Source organism: Balearica regulorum, chromosome 16 (assembly GCF_011004875.1).
Source record: "Balearica regulorum gibbericeps isolate bBalReg1 chromosome 16, bBalReg1.pri, whole genome shotgun sequence".
Classification (NCBI taxonomy): Eukaryota; Metazoa; Chordata; class Aves; order Gruiformes; family Gruidae; genus Balearica; species Balearica regulorum.
The window spans coordinates 14,271,641-14,290,242 of NC_046199.1; the positions used below are offsets into that span (position 1 = coordinate 14,271,641).

At 46.6% G+C, this 18,602-nt stretch overlaps 1 protein-coding gene across 1 annotated transcript in view; it reads left to right on the plus strand.

The window, feature by feature from the left end:
• Positions 1-445: 445 nt before the first annotated feature.
• BMP7 (bone morphogenetic protein 7) overlaps positions 446-18,602 on the plus strand; it is a 48,075-nt gene continuing 29,918 nt past the window's right edge. The window contains exon 1 of the mRNA XM_075768844.1: positions 446-1,279. Within this exon, the coding sequence (XP_075624959.1) occupies positions 763-1,279 (517 nt within the window). The 5' untranslated portion in view covers positions 446-762. The remainder of the gene's footprint in view (positions 1,280-18,602) is intronic.

Here is an 18,602-nt window from a genome sequence, read left to right on the forward strand (position 1 = left end):
CCGCTGCCAGTTGGAAAAAGTGAGCAGGGGCTCTATGCACACAGACATACATGCCTACGTGCGTGAATATATAATCGTCACGTTTTAAATAATTTAGTGCCGTTGGTTTTGTCCTGGACAGTCGCTCCGCGTCCGTGCTCCTTTTTTTTTAAAAAAAAAAGGGTGGAAGGGAAGAAAAAAGCACGCCTGTGTACGCGTGTTTGTGCAGACAGACGATAGACTTGCGTCTATAAACTCTCTGGGAGTTTGGGCCCCTTCCTTATACATAAACCACCCTCCCTCCTGGGGTGTCTTCTCCTTAATTACGTGCACGTTAATTTAAGCACTCGGGACCGGCTCACCCTCTCCCCCAAGCCAGCAGCCTCCACAAACATCCTGAAAAGCAACCTGATCAGATGTTCCTCCTCTAGGCAGTTACACGGATTTTTCTCTCCCAAGCGGTTTGGAGCGGGCGAGCGAGAGCGCCTGGGTTTTCCAGCCTGCTCCTCCCACCAGAGACAACCTCCCGCTGCCTCTCCGCCGAGCGCTGCACACACGGCTCCGCCGCGGCGTGCGGGACGGCGGGCAGGGCGCTCCGCTCCGCTGCCCTCCCGCTGCCGGGGGAAGCGCCTCGGGCCGCCGCCGCCGCCGCCGCTCCGTCCATGGGCCGGGGCCGCCCCGCAGCCCCCGCCGGCGGGCCATGAGCGGGCTGCGGCGCCTCCGCGGGGGCTGCCGGCCGCCGCAGTAGAGCGCGGGGCCGCGCCGTCCCTTCCGCGCCGCCGCATGCTGGTGGGGCGCGTCCCGCGGCGGGGCAGCCCCGCGCCCCCCGCGCCGCCCCTCCGCAGCCGCCGCCGCCGCCGCGCCGCGATGCCGGCGGCGGGACGAGGGCAGCCCGCCTCCTGGCTCCTGGTGCTGGGCGCCGCCGCCCCCGCCCTCTGGCTGCGCTGCGTCCTCGCCGACTTCACGGTGGACAACGAGGTGCACTCCAGCTTCATCCACCGGCGGCTGCGCGGCCCCGAGCGCCGCGAGATGCAGCGGGAGATCCTCTCCATCCTCGGCCTGCCGCACCGCCCGCGGCCCCACCTCCACGGCAAGCACAACTCGGCCCCCATGTTCATGCTGGACCTCTACAATGCCATGTCCGTGGAGGAGGGGGCGGCGGGGGCCGCCGCTGAGGAGGGCGAGGGCTTCTCCTACCCCTACAAGCCCATCTTCAGCACCCAGGGGCCGCCCCTGGCCAGCCTGCAGGACAGCAACTTCCTCACCGAGGCTGACATGGTCATGAGCTTCGTCAACTTGGGTGAGTGCCTGCCCGCGGCGGGGCCCCGGGGCCGGGACGACCGGGCGGGGGAACCGTGCCGGGGAGCGGGGAGGGGGGGGGAAGGTTGGAACGGGGCCCTGGCCACCGACGGGAGGGCAGGGGCTGGCGGCGCAGGTGGCCCCGGTTGGACCCAGAGGCAGCCGGTCGTGCAGCCGGTCGGATGGGTGGCAGCCCGCTGGGGCGAGGAAGGGCAGGTAGCGGCCCTCGGGAAGGTGGCCGCTTTGCGAGGTTGAATGGCAGCGACGTGGAGGAGCGGGCTCTGACTTTCCATCGCAGCGTTTGGACAGCCACAAGCTCTCGCCACGCTCCACCCCGCACCCCGACACGCTCAGTTCTGTGTCGTCTGCTCCCTTCGATAGTTCCTTGCTGCACCTCGGAAATTGGATTTGCAGGTAGGAGTTGAACAGGACGATTAGCAGGTCTGTTCCGCATCCCGCGCCCCCAAGGAAGAGACGAAACCCAGGCAGGACCACGGGTCCCGGTGCCGGGCTGGCGATCCTGCAGGATGCAGAGCCGCTTAGACAGATAGTTCCCTGCGGCATCCCAGCGCCGCGCTCCCTCGGCCAAAGGGGCCGAGCTGCTCGCACATGTTTCCCTAACGGCTTGGGAGGGATTCCACAGTAAATCCTTATTTACTCCTGCAGCTTTTTCTGTTGACCCCAGTTTGTGCAGCTAACTCGCCTCTTTTCACAAGCACATGTGGATGGGTTTATGCAAATGATACGAAAGTTGGCATGCTTTGTACGCGGCTCGCTAGGCCTCTCTAATTGGATGCCACGGCCCAATCTGATTTCTATTTGCTTGCTGTAGATTGCACACCCGCGTGGACTGACTTGGCCGGATTTGAGTTAAACATTGTCGGGATGAGCATTCTATTTTAAATATATAATTATAGACCCTGGTTCACTCTATCCACTTTTAGACCTCAGTATGAGCAGCTCTGAAACCACCACACGTACAGATTGAGTGCCTGCAAGTCCAAGACAGAATCCGAATAGTATGCCCAAACCAGGATCAACTCACACTTTATCCCAAACAAAGGGACATGCAAAGAGCAAGAGGAGCCCACCTCTGGCACGCAACCCGCTAGGGATTACAGACACCCCCATCGCCAATAAATCCGTTAACGCCTTTATGGATGTCACTGTTCTGGACGCTTCCACTGTCTGGAACTTCAGAGGCAACAAAGATTAAATCACCACCTAAATCACCGCCTCTCTAATCCCAGCGCTTCAGCTAACTGAAAAAGATCAGTAGCTGTAAAGGCTCCGTGACACGCGTTAATAATTATTAGACACGGTAGCCATCCCGGCACAGTTCCTGCGTGACAGGGAGACCCGGGACGCTGGCGGAGATCTCTAGTTTGCATGAGCTGCACCTCCTTGTTAACCACCATAAGCTTCACAGTGGGGAGCTCTGAATTACGTCTGGCCCGGGGGCTGCGCTCCTGGAGAGCGCTGGTGCTTATCATACCGAATTACAGTGTTTGTCTAATCGCTGCTAGTACTTAAGCCGATCAGCAATGATACACTTAAAATCAAATATTTGAGCAGCCAAAAGTACCAATGGCGGTCAAATATTTGACTTCAGAGATAAGAGTGATCTTGCTAACATTGTTCTCTGTGGTTCTTGGGTCCTACACCACGTACAACCAGAGCGCAGGGAGAGTCCCCAACAGAAGACGAAGGATGTAGAAATAACGATAGCGAAATTCACCCTTCGGCTTCCATTTCGGTAGAGAGGAGAGAGCCGTTATAAAGCACGTGAGTACCTAATGGAAGGGAGTTTAGCTCTGGGGAAGCAGCTCTGCTCCTCGGGTGTCGTTATTTACTGCACAACTTCCATCAATAACACTGCAGCACTCCCGTCCCGTGCTTCCTACCTAAGGGAAAGTCACCTTTGCAGCCCATGGGCCTTTCACATCCAAGGAATTAATATTCAGGTCCCTGATTACATTGAATACGAACGAGTGGAATTGATCCATGGACTGTGCAATAAATATCACATTTTGGATATGTCTTTTTCTAAGCGAGAACTTCTTACAGAGCAGGTTATAGCTGTATAAACGGTACATGATCAATAATCGATGTGCCGATGCGATGACTACAGTGGATATATTCATTCATTTCGACCTGCTGGGTTTTGTAGTTGGCTTAGAAAGCCAAAAGTGTTCTTTTTGCAAAATACTTCATTATCATTTTATTGAATTGCCGTCAGCATGGCCAGTAAGCGCGCAGGTAAAATCCAATAGTTTTAAGAAGGACAGGTGGAATTATTACCAGCAAGGCACATTTCGGAGGTTTATCTGCACTGTTTTGTTCCCTTGTCAACAGTGCATGCCAGGACGAGTTTAAAAAGGACATAGATCTATAATAGCTTTCTTCATCGCTGTGCACACCTTTCATCCCATTATAGTCATCGGTCTTTCATCTTTATAGGACAAAGACGGGCTTGTTTATGGACGTTTTAATGAATTAGACCAGCCACTCACTCCCGTATATAGTCAAATACAACACCTGCTTTGATACGTACAGTTTTCTATGACATTCAGGGAAAATTAGAAGATCTATTGTAGAACTGATATTTTTTTTTGAGACTTTCTACAATGATCCCTTTTAAAGCAGAGCTGAATTGCTAAATGCAGACTGTAGTAAACTGTGTCCCAGTTTTGTAAGAGATACTCTGTGAGCATTGCGTTTCACAGGTAGGCTTTTATTACTATACTCAAGCCATCACAATGAGGAAGTGTCACGGCATAATAAAGCTTCGTCTTAGAATGGAGGAAGTAAAAGTGAGTAAAGAAATAATACTTTTAAATTTTGATAAATATATTATTCCAGGCTTCCAAATGCTAATCTACAAAACCACTTTTTTGCTTTATTCATATTCTTTATCTATCTAGTTGTACAACTCTAGGGGGAAAAAAAAAAACTGTAAAAAAAAAAATTATGTTGCAAGATTTACTGGGCTACATAGTAAAAAAACCAACAAACACCCCCCCTCCTCCACCCATTGATTTCTATGGAGATACTGTGTATATTTATTCCAGAGAATTTATACTGGGTATGGGTAGGCAGGAACCAGAATACAGGTGCTCCGTTTCGGAGTTATTTTGCAGGGAGCTTTGTACTAAGCATGTAATGTTACTGTAAAATCTTGGCGATTAATTAGATTTAGATTTATAACCAGTTAATTCATAGGCTGCATTTTGTCTTAGCTTACACCTGTGCTAAGATGGATGGGGAATGGATTTGTGTCAAGAATGAAGCTACATGTAAATTAAAAGACAAATTAGCCACAGTGGTCTGACTAAGTTAGTTAATTACTGGCTAATTTTATAGAATTTATTACTATAATTTCAGTATTTGGAATTTTGTTTCCGATCCAAGTCCAGTTTACAAACTGATACATTTTAGGAACTGAAAAAACACAAACTGTTTTTTGCAGGAGTTTAATTTCAAGTTTATAAACAGCAACTAAAGAGTAAACATCCTCTAGATTACTTAGACCCTCTCTTCTAAAAATAATTGAGTTGTCCTTATGTGGGTAATCTTGCCTTGGTAAACAGACTTGCTTAGAATATTTTCTAAAAGAATCGGCCCAAGTGATATGTAATTTGTTAATTTGTCTCATGGTTGATTATAAAACGAACAACGTTGTTTAATCCTGGCAAAAAATAAGGGGGGGGGGGGGGGGCCACGGGAATTAGTCATTCTTGGAAGGAGCACGTGAAAGTGGCTTTTGTTAATGTAAATCAAGAAGCTGAAGAGCCCCCAAGTTTCCTTTTATTTCATACCATCTGGCTATCCTTTTTGTTGACAAGTGTTTGGCATAGAGAACCATCTCTTTGCCCTTTAATAACAGGCTTTAACACTGTAGGGTATTAGAAAAAGATTCTATAACAGTTAAAAAATTTCCTTCGGGGAATACTTTATAAAGTGAGCACGGGCTGCAGGCATTTGCAGCTGTAACCTGGCTTGTGTTAAAATTTGGAAGGGGCTGCCTTGCATTCCAGCTCACTACAGGCCTTCATTGGTGTACAGCCAAAGGTTAATATAGATGTCACACAGTTTTTCTTTGGAGAGCCTCAGATATAAGAGTGCGCGTACAGCTGTGTTTTTAGTAACCCTTTCATAATCACTTCTTTTAAACCTCATTTTCCTGCTTATATAAATCAAAGATTTTTCAAGGATATTTGACCTGGATTTGAACTTATTTGATCTTCACATATTTCCCACTTGAAACAAAGCAGATTAAATGTTAGCCCTGGATGCCTGGGCATGATCACATGGTTTGTCCATACATTAGGCCAAGCCCTTGGTTTTTTGCTTTTTTTTGCCCCCCCTCCTTCTTTTTTTTTTTTCTCCTCCACCTAGCGCTGGTATAAGCTCTCAAGCCTGAACAGGTACATCCTGTAATTGCTTTGGACAGTATGGATATATGCAATGCTTGGTGGGATAAGGTTAGCTCAGGTAGAAAGCTTGCAGCAAACTGAAGGTACGAAGTACGCTGACCGTGCAGCAAGTAACCGGCGGGTATTCTTTGAAAGTACAGACCTATTCTAGAGAGAAATGAATTAATTTTCTAATTTTCAGGTGCAAAATGGCAGAACAGAGCAGGAACCGTTTACCTCCGCCGTACGGGTGCGGTGGTAGCGGAGAACGCAGCAGCCGAGGACAGATGTCCTCATGCGAGGAGACAGGACGTGGGAATTGTCCCCACCCGCTCGCACACTTCTGCGGCGGGTTTCTCCCGGGAGCGGGGTCTTTCCTCCGTTCCCACACAGGCCGTCCTGGGGAGGCGAAGCCCCCACCGGGAACCGTAGTTTAAAAGCCAAAACGCAGCGGCTGGCAAAGTGCGCTGAAGGAGACGAGCCCTGATGGCCAGATCCCATGATGCCTGTAGGAGGAGTTGGGCACAAGTGAAGCGTGCAGGACCCGCTCCCACCCCAGCCCCGCTTGCCGTCGGTTTTGCTTGTGTGGGTGTGCGTGCATCCCCCCGTCGCTCCTTTTGCAAAGGGGGTTTCATGGCCTCTGGGCAGGCAGCGGGAAACCAGGCTGCGTTTTCCTCTGTAAATAAGCTCGAAACGCGTTTTCGAGTAGAGGGGGGGGGGAGAGACGTGTGAGAGAAGGTTACACAAGTGGTTGGAAACATTAATTAAAAAAAAGATTATAAGTATTAAAGCCTAGTCAGGGCTGTTGACAGGCTCCTTTTAAATAGGACACTGCGATGTTTTAGTTTAATACATTCTGGCAGTGTCACCGGGGTTAAGGCTAATACTGGGATGTGTGGATCCTGTCATGTTATTGTCAGGAGGAATGCAGGGATTAGGTTTAAAAGTGGCGGTGGGTGAGTGCTGCAGCTGTGTACACTTATTATAAAAGATTTAAGTCCCACTGGTAAAATCAATATATTAAATTGCAAGAGCCTCTGTTTTTAATTAGTTTAAATCAAATATACCGTTAGTGCCATTATGGCTTCTATCCTTGGACCAAGTGAGGAAATGCTAATATTTATGTGGAAACTGTTAATTTGTGGTTAAAATGATAACACATTTAGTTTTACGCATCTAAATTGTTCTAACTTGATGAATACCAGTGAGAAGCTGCACTGATGGATGAAGTCATCTGAGCAAGAACACAAGTAAGCACATTTTGATAGCAGGCCAGATAAAGAGACTACCTGTTGATACACAGCATTAAGAAACCACGATATTTTAAGCTGTTTCCAGTGGTACAGTCCTCCTCTCCGGGGCCTGCATCAAAATACGTGAATTAATTATATATATTTTATATATATAAAAATAAAATCTGCTATTATATCTATATACTTCTTCTCTAAAGGGAAGGAACCTCTAAAGAAATGAGTGAGCTGTTTAAATTAGTTTCAGGATGAAGATTTTCATTCTACAGCTGTTGGAAGTGAGCGGCACTGCTCACGAGGACTAATCACCTGGATAAGGTTCTGCACACGCGTGCGTTTGGAAAATGGAAACCCGAGAGCAAATCCTTGGCTAGGTCTTCGTTGGTGTAAATTGTCAAATGTCTACCGAAGCTGGCCCTACGGCCTCGTTTATACAACTGTACGTCCAAAGTAATTCCCATAAACTCCCTCTTGATTTACACTAGCACAACTGAGAACAGAATTGGGCCAAAGAAATGCCCCTGTGTTGAAATAATGAGCAGGCAGTAGTTTCTGCTAGAGCTTCATACAGTTTTCTCTCCTAATCTTGAAATTGTTTTTGAGGGAGGCTTCCTTTGCTGAAAATAATCAAAACACGAACCAGCTCCTATTAGTCACTGCTTATCATTATTAGCCCCATCCATGTTGTTGAACTGCAGCTGAATTCCCATCTTTGCAACAAACATAATTTAACAAATAATGTTTGACAAAAATGTGAAACTGATATTTCTTAATACAAGACATATTTCATATGGAGAAACTTCAGTGATGAAAGATTCCTGGTATCAAAATATCTGAATCACAGTACAAATAAACAGCGTGCTGTAAAGACGGCGGGGCCAAATTCCGTGCTGGAGTAATTCCACTGGAGTCAGTGAGTTGTGCCAGGAGATAAACTGCCATCTAGATTTTTTTGGTGTACATGTGAAAACCAGAAGCGTTTAAGATTTTGTCAGTAAACACCTTTGCTAAGGAAAAGGTTGCAGGTAGCAAAGTTTGAAGCGATTCTAACTCAAATCTCTCTTTCGGAAATCCTTATTTTGTTGATGAAAACGACAAAGTTTGCCGAGACCCCCTCTGGTTGGGTGTACGTTGTACGATGCCATTCTTCATACATAAATTTACCTGATTTACAGCGGCTTTATGCGCAAGCCCCACAGTACCATGCCTTGCACGTTCTTTGAAACATTTGCATCGTCTACATCTTGAAGTCAGTGAAAATCCCTTAGTGATCCAGATTGAGTGGATTGAATTAATGGTAAACTTTGAGACTACAAGTTTTGGTGTAATTGCTTTATTGTTTTGGAACCAAGATGCTTACAATCCAGTTCCTGTGCAAACATGTTTAACGTGTGTTAATGTGGTTCAAAACCAGACCCTCTCCGCAAAATTCTGCTTTTCATTAATTGACATCAGTAGCATGGTACAGTATTTCAAAGCGCTGGCCAAATATAAACTGTGTTTCTAATTTCCTTACTTTCCTGTGTTTGGAATGCCAATGTTAATTTGTTCCCATGGAAGAGTGAGAGCTGCCAACCACAGTTTTATATAAATGGCTTTACAGTGCAGGGCTGCCAACATTAAATGATACTTAGGAATTTTCATGACATTTTGTATTTAATGCTTGTGTGTGGATGTGTGAGAGAGGGAGAGAGATATATGGGATGTTGAACAGCACAGCCACTGATGATCAAGGCAAATCTTGGAAGAAATTTGTCCTCTGAGTAGCTGTTACTTAATGTTTCTTCGCGTTTAAGATTTTTTAATAATCTATCAGATATTACATAGCACATTCCTTCTGCCTAGAAAAAACTATTTTGCAGCGAGTTTTGTTGCTAACTGTCCAAACAGTTCCATGGTTCCCCCAACCTCCCACAATTTTAGTTATTTATTAATAGATGAGCAGAAGGACTTTTGTTTATGTTGCCATTCCGATCGTTATGAAATGGATTGTAAGAATGTGATATTACTCAGCATGAGAACATGTAAAAGTAGAAAAAGCTGCCACAACTAAGGAATAGAGGGATTAACTGATTCCATTAAAACTGCCAACAGATATTTTTTTCTTTAAAAGAATAGGAGTAGCTAGCTAAAATACTTTGCTTTCTTAAAGAAATTCAAGCATAATCGTACTTTCTTTAGTGGCATGTACTGTCTTTGTACATGAAACAAACGTGAAGTTCCCTTTAAACAAGTTTATTTTAAACTGATGATGGTGAAAACAAGGTCTGTTTATGTATTTCTCCTTTAATTCCTGGAGGATATTCCAAATACAAATTGTTCATGTTTCAGTAGATTCCTCTTAATGAGCGCTACGGTGTATCTCCCAATTTTCCCACTTTATTGGAGCAGGTGCAGTGCCTGCCATCTCTGCCAGCCCTGCGCTCTACCAACAAACAAAGTGGTGTTTTGGTTCACTGGGTTTAAAAGTCTCCTGAGAGTAAAGAAATGAAAGAGAAAGAATTTAGAAAGTGCCTAGTGATGGAAAGGCACTCCAAGTAATGTGCTTTGTCACTCAAGTCTTCCCGTAAATTACCTTAAACTATTTCTAAATGGTTTGAAAAATTTTATCCGTAGAGTATTAAGTTTCGGTTGCATCTCAGAGGTCCCACGCTATTCTTCATCACCTTTATCTTACTGCAGCCACTTCCAAGTTAGACTCTTTTGTTGTCAGGTTGTGTACAGGAGTAAAAATTATTTTTTCCTTACCTTAAAGTAGAAGAATTGTAAATTTTCAGGTTTTCACTGTTTCTGAGCCCGCCTCATTTAAAAGACACTGCAAATAGCCATCCAAGTTTAAACAAGATTATGTTGTAATTAGACAGACAAACTCATAATTATTTAAGGACTAAACCTCCACCACCAACCCTTTCAGGTTCATTTTGACAGTGTTTATCCAGTGTATCTGGAAAGGCTTACAATTAAAGTGCCTGAAGGGTGGGGATGAGATTTTTCAGCATGCAGTCAGTGCTATCAGGTCCACCTGGCCTGGGAAACTATGCAGGCTTTGTAGTGGGGAAAATCCTTTAACTTAGATCTTTGTGGCAAGCTCTTAAAAGCTACCTTCCTTTTAAAAAAAAAAAAAAAAAAAAAAAAAAAAAAAAGGGAGGGGGAGAGGGAAGGCACAGCTTCCCTCGAACGGTAATTAAAACGAGCAAGTGCCTTCTCAGGCTCTTTACGACGAGGGAACACCGTCGCGCTGATCAGGCCGATCATCTCACACTGCATCATTTTTTAAAGTTTTGGCTGTTGTGCACAACCGCCTTTCAAATGAGGAAAAAAAGTTTCCTCTCGTTAGGCTGCAACCTCCCAAGGCGCGATGCTGGGCTGAATTACACCTCCGTGCAAAGCCACTGATGTCACCGCGCGATAGCCTCGGCTGGAGCAACCTGGCACGAGGCCACGCCAGCGGTGAAGTCACCACGACTGACACCATCTGAGGAGCTGGCACAGTGTCTGTACCGAGTTTTGGGGGCCGTAAATCAGGTCGAGCTTTGACTCCGGTACTAGAGCCGCTGGAGCAAGCCCTGCCTTCAGCCACCTCGTTTCGTTGGCACCGCTGGGGCTGCCTCGGTCCTCTGACTTTACCAATTGTTCTTCCCGCGGCACAGTGGCAGTAAAACTTTTTAAAAGAGACCAGAAGAACCCTGGGAGAACTACTAAAAAAAAAAATGCTCATAAAATAATACGGCATCAGTAGTTGGGAGTTGTAATTCTGATGGAGAGAGACGTTTCTTACTGAGCAAGGAGCGGGGCTGGTTGTATTTCACCGCTCGTGTACCTGAAACGCCGCTGACTTTCATGAGTCCTTTGGCACCCCAAGGGAAAGCAAGTTCAGGTTTATCGTTTAAATGGAAGATTAAAAATGACTATCATTAAGAAATTCTGAATTCCGGCGCTTACAATTTAGTAATGTTCAAATACTTCTGTATCAATATTTTAACCACAATTTACTTACATCAGCCAAGTATCCACAATGCCACGAACAATAATCGTTCCCCGCTAACAGGGTTCTACCCCCCTGCTCGATGCTAGCACGCTGCTCCTCCCCTGGTTTTCAAGGTTAAAACTTAATTGCTTCTATCACTAAAAATATTCTGAACATTTTAATCTTGCTACTTTTATTTGTTTATTAATGTGCAGTAATTATAATCCCAGAGGGACTTTTTAGATGTTAATAAAGAGTACTGCACATCACTTTTCCTGAAGCTTGTGTGGCACTATAAACATCATGCTGAGTTTAAGTTCCCCTTTCTGACCATATCCTTAAAAAAATCCAGCATTTGTTAGAGAAAGGAGGGGATTTTTTTTTTCTTTCTTTTTAACAAAAAGAAATAGGGGAAAAAAAAAAAAAAGAAGGAACTTTAGCCTCACAATCTGCTAGCTACATAAAGCAGTAAATGTTCAGCTGAGACAGGGAAAAACCAGAACTGCTGGAGATTGGTTGTTTCCTTTTGGAGGAAACAATAAATGTGCCCACTTGTATTTTAACAACATTACTACTGGGCCCCCTAATTACACAAATATACTTGTGATAAACTGCAGAAGGGAAGAGCTGAAAAAGAATCATTCAGCACAGATCTTTCTCTTCAGCTCAAAAAGCAGCTTTTGCGTAACCACTCTTTTAAACCCTGGCCCAAACCAGAAGATGAAGATATTTCAGCACTATGCGATGAATCATTTGTCTCCCGAGACAGGTGAAAAGGAGCAGCTAATCGCACACGTGGTGTAAAACTTCTCTCCTTGGTGTGAACACAGCTTTGACCTCTGAGTACAACAGTTCCAGCAACTCAGTGGCACGCACGATAATCAAATTACAAGAATGTTAGACTCCATATCCCAGAAATCTCTGACCGTTACGCTACATTAAAACCTGACACAGGGAATACAGAAATACATGCAAAAATCCACAGTGATGAAGAAGTACGTTCAAGCAAACCCCAAGTATTTTTTTATCAAACGGTAACTGTCATTTCACTCATTAGTCCACAACCGTGAGAGCTATTTTGCTGAAAATAGTACAGAGTAGGGGAAAAACCCAAGTCAGGGTGTTCAACACGCTGAAAGTCTTTCCTCCCCGTATTGGCATTGTGGTCCAGCAACTGAGAGTAGAGACTGGGAGGTAAGAGACCGAGCTGGAGAAGAATGATCTGTGCTCGTGCTCCTTGAGACGCTGTCATAAATGCCGTGCTCTCATTTCTGTGCTATTTTTAATAGTTTGCACGCAAGAGGACGCGAACTGTGTTCCCTTCATTCATACCAAACCGATGTGAGGACGCGAGGGTGTATTACAACAGCTGATCTTTTACCCCAGAACTGCAATTGCAAAATTGCGTTTGAAGACGCACAAAACCCAAAACAAAACAGAAAATGCTGTTGTTAGGGGCTGACTCAGGAGGCCTGGATGGCCCAACCCTAGTGCGAGGCTCGGTGTCAGGAATCCAGCCCTGCGATCCACGGTGTGGTATGCAGGGCTAGGTGCTGCTCATGTCACCCAGGGGCTTATCTTGTACCAAAAAAAAAAAAAATAATAAAAAAAAAAAATTCCTCTTGTATAATAGGGCTCGTGGGTGGGAATTAAACTGAAAATAAATCTTCTTCTCCTAACCTTCAGATGCTGTTGTGCCTGGGGCATTGGCCACCAACATTTAAAGTGTAAAGGGGTCACATGCACGCTCTGGATACGTGCGCGCATATATATATATATATACACACACACACACACCCCCCCACACCCCCTTATGCCTTCCTGAAAACATATCTGAAATAATAGTTTAAACTTGCCATCACTCTAAGACATTAGCACTTTCCATCTACCAACAGAAATATATGTGGATATTATCAATTTACAGATCTTTAATATTGATAGTTCTCAGACCCATATACCAAATTATTAAAAGAACAAACAGTCCTCTGGCTGTTCCTCCATAAAAATAAGCGTGCTGCACAGCAAACTTTCCTAGAAAGCAAAGAGATGGTATGCATAAGCTACGAGTCCCACCATGGGCAGAAAGAGAAGAGCGTGGCTGCACGGCGAGGATGACGGCTGGGCGATCGGCTCCGCTCCGGTCCCTGGCCCTCAAACCCCGGGGGCTGTGCTCGGTGCCCCCCCCGAGCTCTCCTGGCAGCACAGAGCAAACGTGATGATCTCAAAGAAAGGTGTGAAATAGGCCACAGAGTCCCACTTTCATGAGGAAGGTCACTCCGGAGTATCTTTGTAAGCAGAAGTGGAGGTCTCTCATCATTATTTTCCAAAATGTTTCCTCCCATCCCTCCAAACACCGTATTTCTATCTAATAATCCTGTTATAAACTCTGCTAACATTGCCGGACCTCCCGCATACAGAACACCTGAAGGACACGCGGTAGACGTAGCAGTAAGGATGCAAGACGAGAGCTCTGCCCTTGCAGGGATTTCCCCTCCAGGGCGCACGGACCTTTTCCCCAAATAGTTTGATGCCCCCTAATCTCCCCGCGCTTGCCTGGCCAAGAAGGACGCAGATGTTTGTTATTGCCTAGACAAGCTCAAAAGGTCCAGCCGATTGCGGTCTTACGGCACAGCTCGGAGTGTATACATTCCAAGACGAAATTTTGCTGATTACAATCAAAGGCTGAGATTCTTATCTGATGGCTGCACGTCTGATATCGACTGGTTATTTTGTAATATCCCACAAACTACTTTCTCAACAAAAACAGAATCTGGGACTTCAGCTAAGAAATCCACCGAGACATATGGTTTCAAACCTGGAAAACTGGTTCTTGAATTATTTCCTTTTATCGCAGTAAACCACAAAAAAGGCTCGATTCCCCGTGCCTGCGACTCCCACCGTCTTCCTCCCAGGGAGCCTGGGCAGGTGTAGACCCACACTCTGGAATATTCGGGGGGGGGATGCTGGTATTGGTGTGGCAATACAATATTAAAGGAGGATTAATTAGATTTATGGTATTTATTTGAGCAGCTGTTCAGTAGATGAAAGGAAGTCTAATGCAAATGAAAGGAATAAGCCCTAAGAGGCCAATGTGCAGTCACTTCTCCGCTCGTGTCCCCTACCACGGCCGGTGCAGAAATGGGCACATTCCTCCAACAAAAATGAGGCATTTGAAGATTCCATCAGCTGAACTTTCTCTTTCAAGCGTTGCCAGTAGATGCACAGCACATACGTGTGCTTTTAAAAGACTTTTATTTTGAACTCAAGATGTGAATCTACGGTATTAAGGAAAGCAGAACAATCCTTTATTTAGCTGCACCTGCACCTTAATGCCTAATGAGTTTAGTCTGATGGAATCCAGACCTCAGGAAGGATTATAAATTCTCATTTGATTTCATTTACTTCTAAAATACCTTAAACCAGCTGTACCAGTCCAGAATCCAGTCCTCCTTTCTATATCAGCTTTGCAACTGTTGTTGAATCTTTCGCTGTATTAAGTAACTTTATGCTATATAATAATACACCAACGGTAATAAGGAACAGAAGGCAACTTGAAAAAATCATGTAGTGGAAGATAATTAGCAGCATATAAGCTTGAAAAAGCATCAGTTTATGAGCACAACTTTCATAAAGTTCTTCATGCTCTGGAAGCAAGATTTGGAAAAAAATTGAGACTAAGTTGGTAGGCGATATCTTCTCACACTGGCCCAGTGTAAGGCAGAGGAGTCCAGCCTTGCACACACGGCCGAACACACTCTCCGGGGCATTAGTGGTACGTTTGGCCATTTCTGTTTTGTATAAACGCGTCAGAGACACTCGGGCAGTGACCTTCCCAAGATTACTCACTCAGGCTGTTTATTATGAACAGTATCAAATGTATTGAGTACGTCTGAGAAGCCTTCTTAGTTTGCCCCAGGGTAGTTACTGGAACACACGAGCATAATTTGATGCTGTCGCATCTCTGGGTGACCAGATCATTGCACCGAAGATTTACTGTACCACGATTTGTTTTTTCTATGCATGTCCTCTGCACGTGCCTTCTTGCAGATCGAGGTGCCTGTGCTGCGGGCTCCCCGCGTCCCGCAGAGATGCTTAGTCCTTCCCTCGTACAGACACGGGGCGTGAGCAGATGCCCTCAGAGGCAGCAGTGCTGCTCCCTCAGCCCCGAGGATGAGCACCCCTCCAGACCGCCAGTCGCTAGCGGGCTGCCTGCCTTTACCTGAGGTCAGGTTAGAGCTGGCTAAAAACGCTTCAGGGGAACTTTCTTGCCTTCCTGCTGAGCTGAAATTTGGTCCAAGCTGAAGAAGAACTGTTTCATACTTGGAAGCTTTCAAGAATGACCTGGATCTTTTTTTTTTTTTTTCTTGCTTTCTTTTTTGCTTTTTTTCTTTGCATTTCATCCCAAATGGCCCATTTTAGGTTTCCCTGTAGTAGTCTCTCGCACTGCCTCTTGTCTTCCCTGGCTGAATGCACATTATTTCTGACCAGATCTGCTCAGCCACTTGTCTCTCCTTCCTCGGGCCTGGGGATGTGTTTCCTTTGCTCAGCGCTGTGTGTACAAGCAGACAGGGCAGACCGCTGGTTTTTGCATCAGTGATTTTTTTGAGAGGCCTCCAGCCTCGGAGCAGGCTGCAGGAAGCACCTTGAGCCCCATTTGTCTGCTGGTTGGACTGGGGGATTATTTTTCTCAATGAACCATATCGTCACTAACTTTTCTCCCTCTTTGTGCTCTGCAACCTCCTCCCCCTTGAGACACCCATCACCCTTTCTCCTCTAGACCGCCACTACCCTTTTCTGTGCAGGGGCTGCCACCCCAGGCTCCACCGTCCTGACCCTCATCCGGGATTCCCCAGGCTGCCGCTGTCTCCTTGACCCTCGGATGCACTGGCACAACGTGTGACTTGGAGTTCACACCTAACGCTGGCACGGCTTCCCCGTGAAGTTGGCCTCGCCGGATACAACTCACTGGTTTCACAGCACCAGGAAAGCAGCCTTGCCGTTCCCTGAATTAGAAAAAGAGAGAGTGAGCAGTGTAACGTAGCAGTCATCTCCATTCAAAGAGGGAAAATGTATTCCTGCATCTTCACGTACCTCCCACAGCTGCATCCAGAGGATTTAGGGTTTAGGCGATGTATTAGACAGCAGCGCGTCTCTGCTCTTAGCTGCGTTATTCTGTGCTATGCATCACTGCCCAGACAGAGAAAAGAAAGCAGCAGTAACGATGAGCTGCTGCCTGTCGTTTTGGTCGGTGCTCAGTTTGACTACAGGGACGTTTCAGGAGGAGGGTGTAGAGAAGAGCTAAGATTGCCTGGGGGAGCTGCAGGAGCCCCCAGCCCCGAGCTGCTGCCCAGGTACATCCCTGTCTTTCAGATACACCGAGAGAAGCAACAGCCCCAGTCTGTCGGCGCAGGCTGTCGGGGGCAAATACCAGCCTCGGGTAACCCCGCTCCCGGTAACTGCACGAGAGCTTGAGATGTTCTGCGATGGCCACAACGCTGGCTAGTTGGGAGGGCATAGGAGTAGCCACGTTTTGCAGCACACCACAGTCCCCAGCTTGCCTCTCTGTCTGTCCAGAAAAGTGGCACCCCCGAGGTGCTGGGGAACAGAACGGAAGGAGAAAGGGAAGGGGAAGGGAGAGGGAAAAGGAAAGGGAAAGGGAAAGGGAAAGGGAAAGGGAAAGGGAAAGGGAAAGGGAAAGGGAAAGGGAAAGGGAAAGGGAAAGGGAAAGGGAAGGCTGCTGGGGGCAAATCCCCCGGTCAGCACTGTCCTGCATCCCCCCTTCCCTGGGAGGTGGGGAAGAGAAATGAGATTTGGGGGGGCTGATGAGGGAGGCTCTGCAGGAGATTTCCTTAGATTGGATTCCTGGAAGATGAAGGTGGGAATAGAAGGAGTCTGTCTAAAGGAGCAACTTCACTCCCGTTTATTTCTTTCCCTTGTCACTCCCCCACTTCTCCATTCCTCACACCCCCCCAAATCCCGCAGCATCCTAAGTGCATTACGGCAGCTGCAGATGGATTGCAGCGCTGTGTGCTGCTGTGTTTCACGTGCTAAGGCTGTGAATAAGGTATTCTGAAGAAACACAACTCTTCCCTGCTTATTTAACTTTGCTTTCCCCAGATACGCATACAGACACTGCGACCTCAGCATCAGGATTCGCACCACGGTCGGTCTGTTTACTATTAGGAGAGTTTCGCCTTCACAGAGCAGTCCCACGTGTAAATTTTTCACAATACCTTTCATCTAGTCTGGCTCTTATTTCAGCAGAGAAACCACAGCGTAAATGGGTACCAATCAGGGCACGCTCGGGAAAGAAAATGGATTACCTGTGCATAACCTGCCCAGATATTTCACGGATGTTCTTTAAGGAGAAATAGTTTTACCGTTCAGCATTGCCTCAAAGTGCCTGCAAAGAAATGCTGGCCGGGGAACGTCTCCAACCGCAGAAGGCAGCATGCACACTCTGTCCTTTGCCTCCCAGTTATTATGTCGCCCCTTGCCATCGACCATCCTAAGGAATTTTAACTTAAAAGTCTGCCGGGTGACACATGGGGCTGGGGAGGGGTGTGGTGATGCCCAACATCCTCTCATCCCCCCGCCGCCTTCCCTGGCGGCACGGCTCCCCGGGAAGCAGGTGGCTCCGCATCGCTCCCCAAAACCCTGCCCAGGGCGGGTACCACACCAACCCTAACCCTGGAAGAACATCAGAAAGGGCCCGGGCATGTTGTTAGAGAAATACCAATTTCTGCCCTGAGCAGTCCTTGCTAGCTGAAGTTCAACTTAGTCAGGAAGAACTTGCTGCTGCTTCGGAGATAATTAAACCCATCTTCCCTCAACCCGCTGTTTGTACACGCACAATGATACCATTGTTCAGAGTCATGCAACACATATGCTGACATTAAAGTGTTTAATCTTGTAGTACAGTATTCCATTATTTTTTGGACATCTGTACATGATAGAAATGGTACGTATTAAGGGATTTGTTGACAAAGAAATGGCTAATGCTGATACATGTGTGGACTGAAAGGATCTTTCCAAGTTGTGTTCAGCAGTAGGGAGAGTGCTCCTTCCCAGGCCCGAAGCCTGGCACAGATGTGATATGCACTGTTGCTATTACCACTTTTCAATTTATAACAAGGAGGCAGTGTTTAGAAGAATTTTGGAAGCTCCCTGCTGGGTTTGTGGCTAGGTGGTCTTGCTGGCAACATCACCTTCATGCTGAAAGCTGGAAAAATGAAGTGATGGCTAAAGGAAGAATATTAACTCCGAGGGCTTTTTTTTTTTTCCCCCTTTCGAAGCAAAAATACTTACCCCAGATTGCTTTGCAGAGGGAGAACTAAAGAATTTTGAACCCCCCTGTTTCCAACCTCTGGAGTTGGGGATCAGGATTTATGGAGCCTGTTCTCATCTCATTTGAAATTAATGCATTAGTCCTGCTTTCCACCCGTAGACAGGCAGAACTTTGCCCTGCCACACACTGGATTTACCACGCAAGAAATAGCTTATCACCTTTGCCTCCCTTTACCCAGCTGTAAAATGGGTACATGAGCACCGAGTGTCTGGGGGCCGGTTCCCTTCTGCTGAGCGCTGCTTTGGCTCAGAGGAGCCCCTTTCGCAAAGGGCAGACAGGGACCAGACCATCAGGACGGAGCTTCAGCAGATGACCCCAGACCCCCTCAAAGGCCTGGGAGTCCC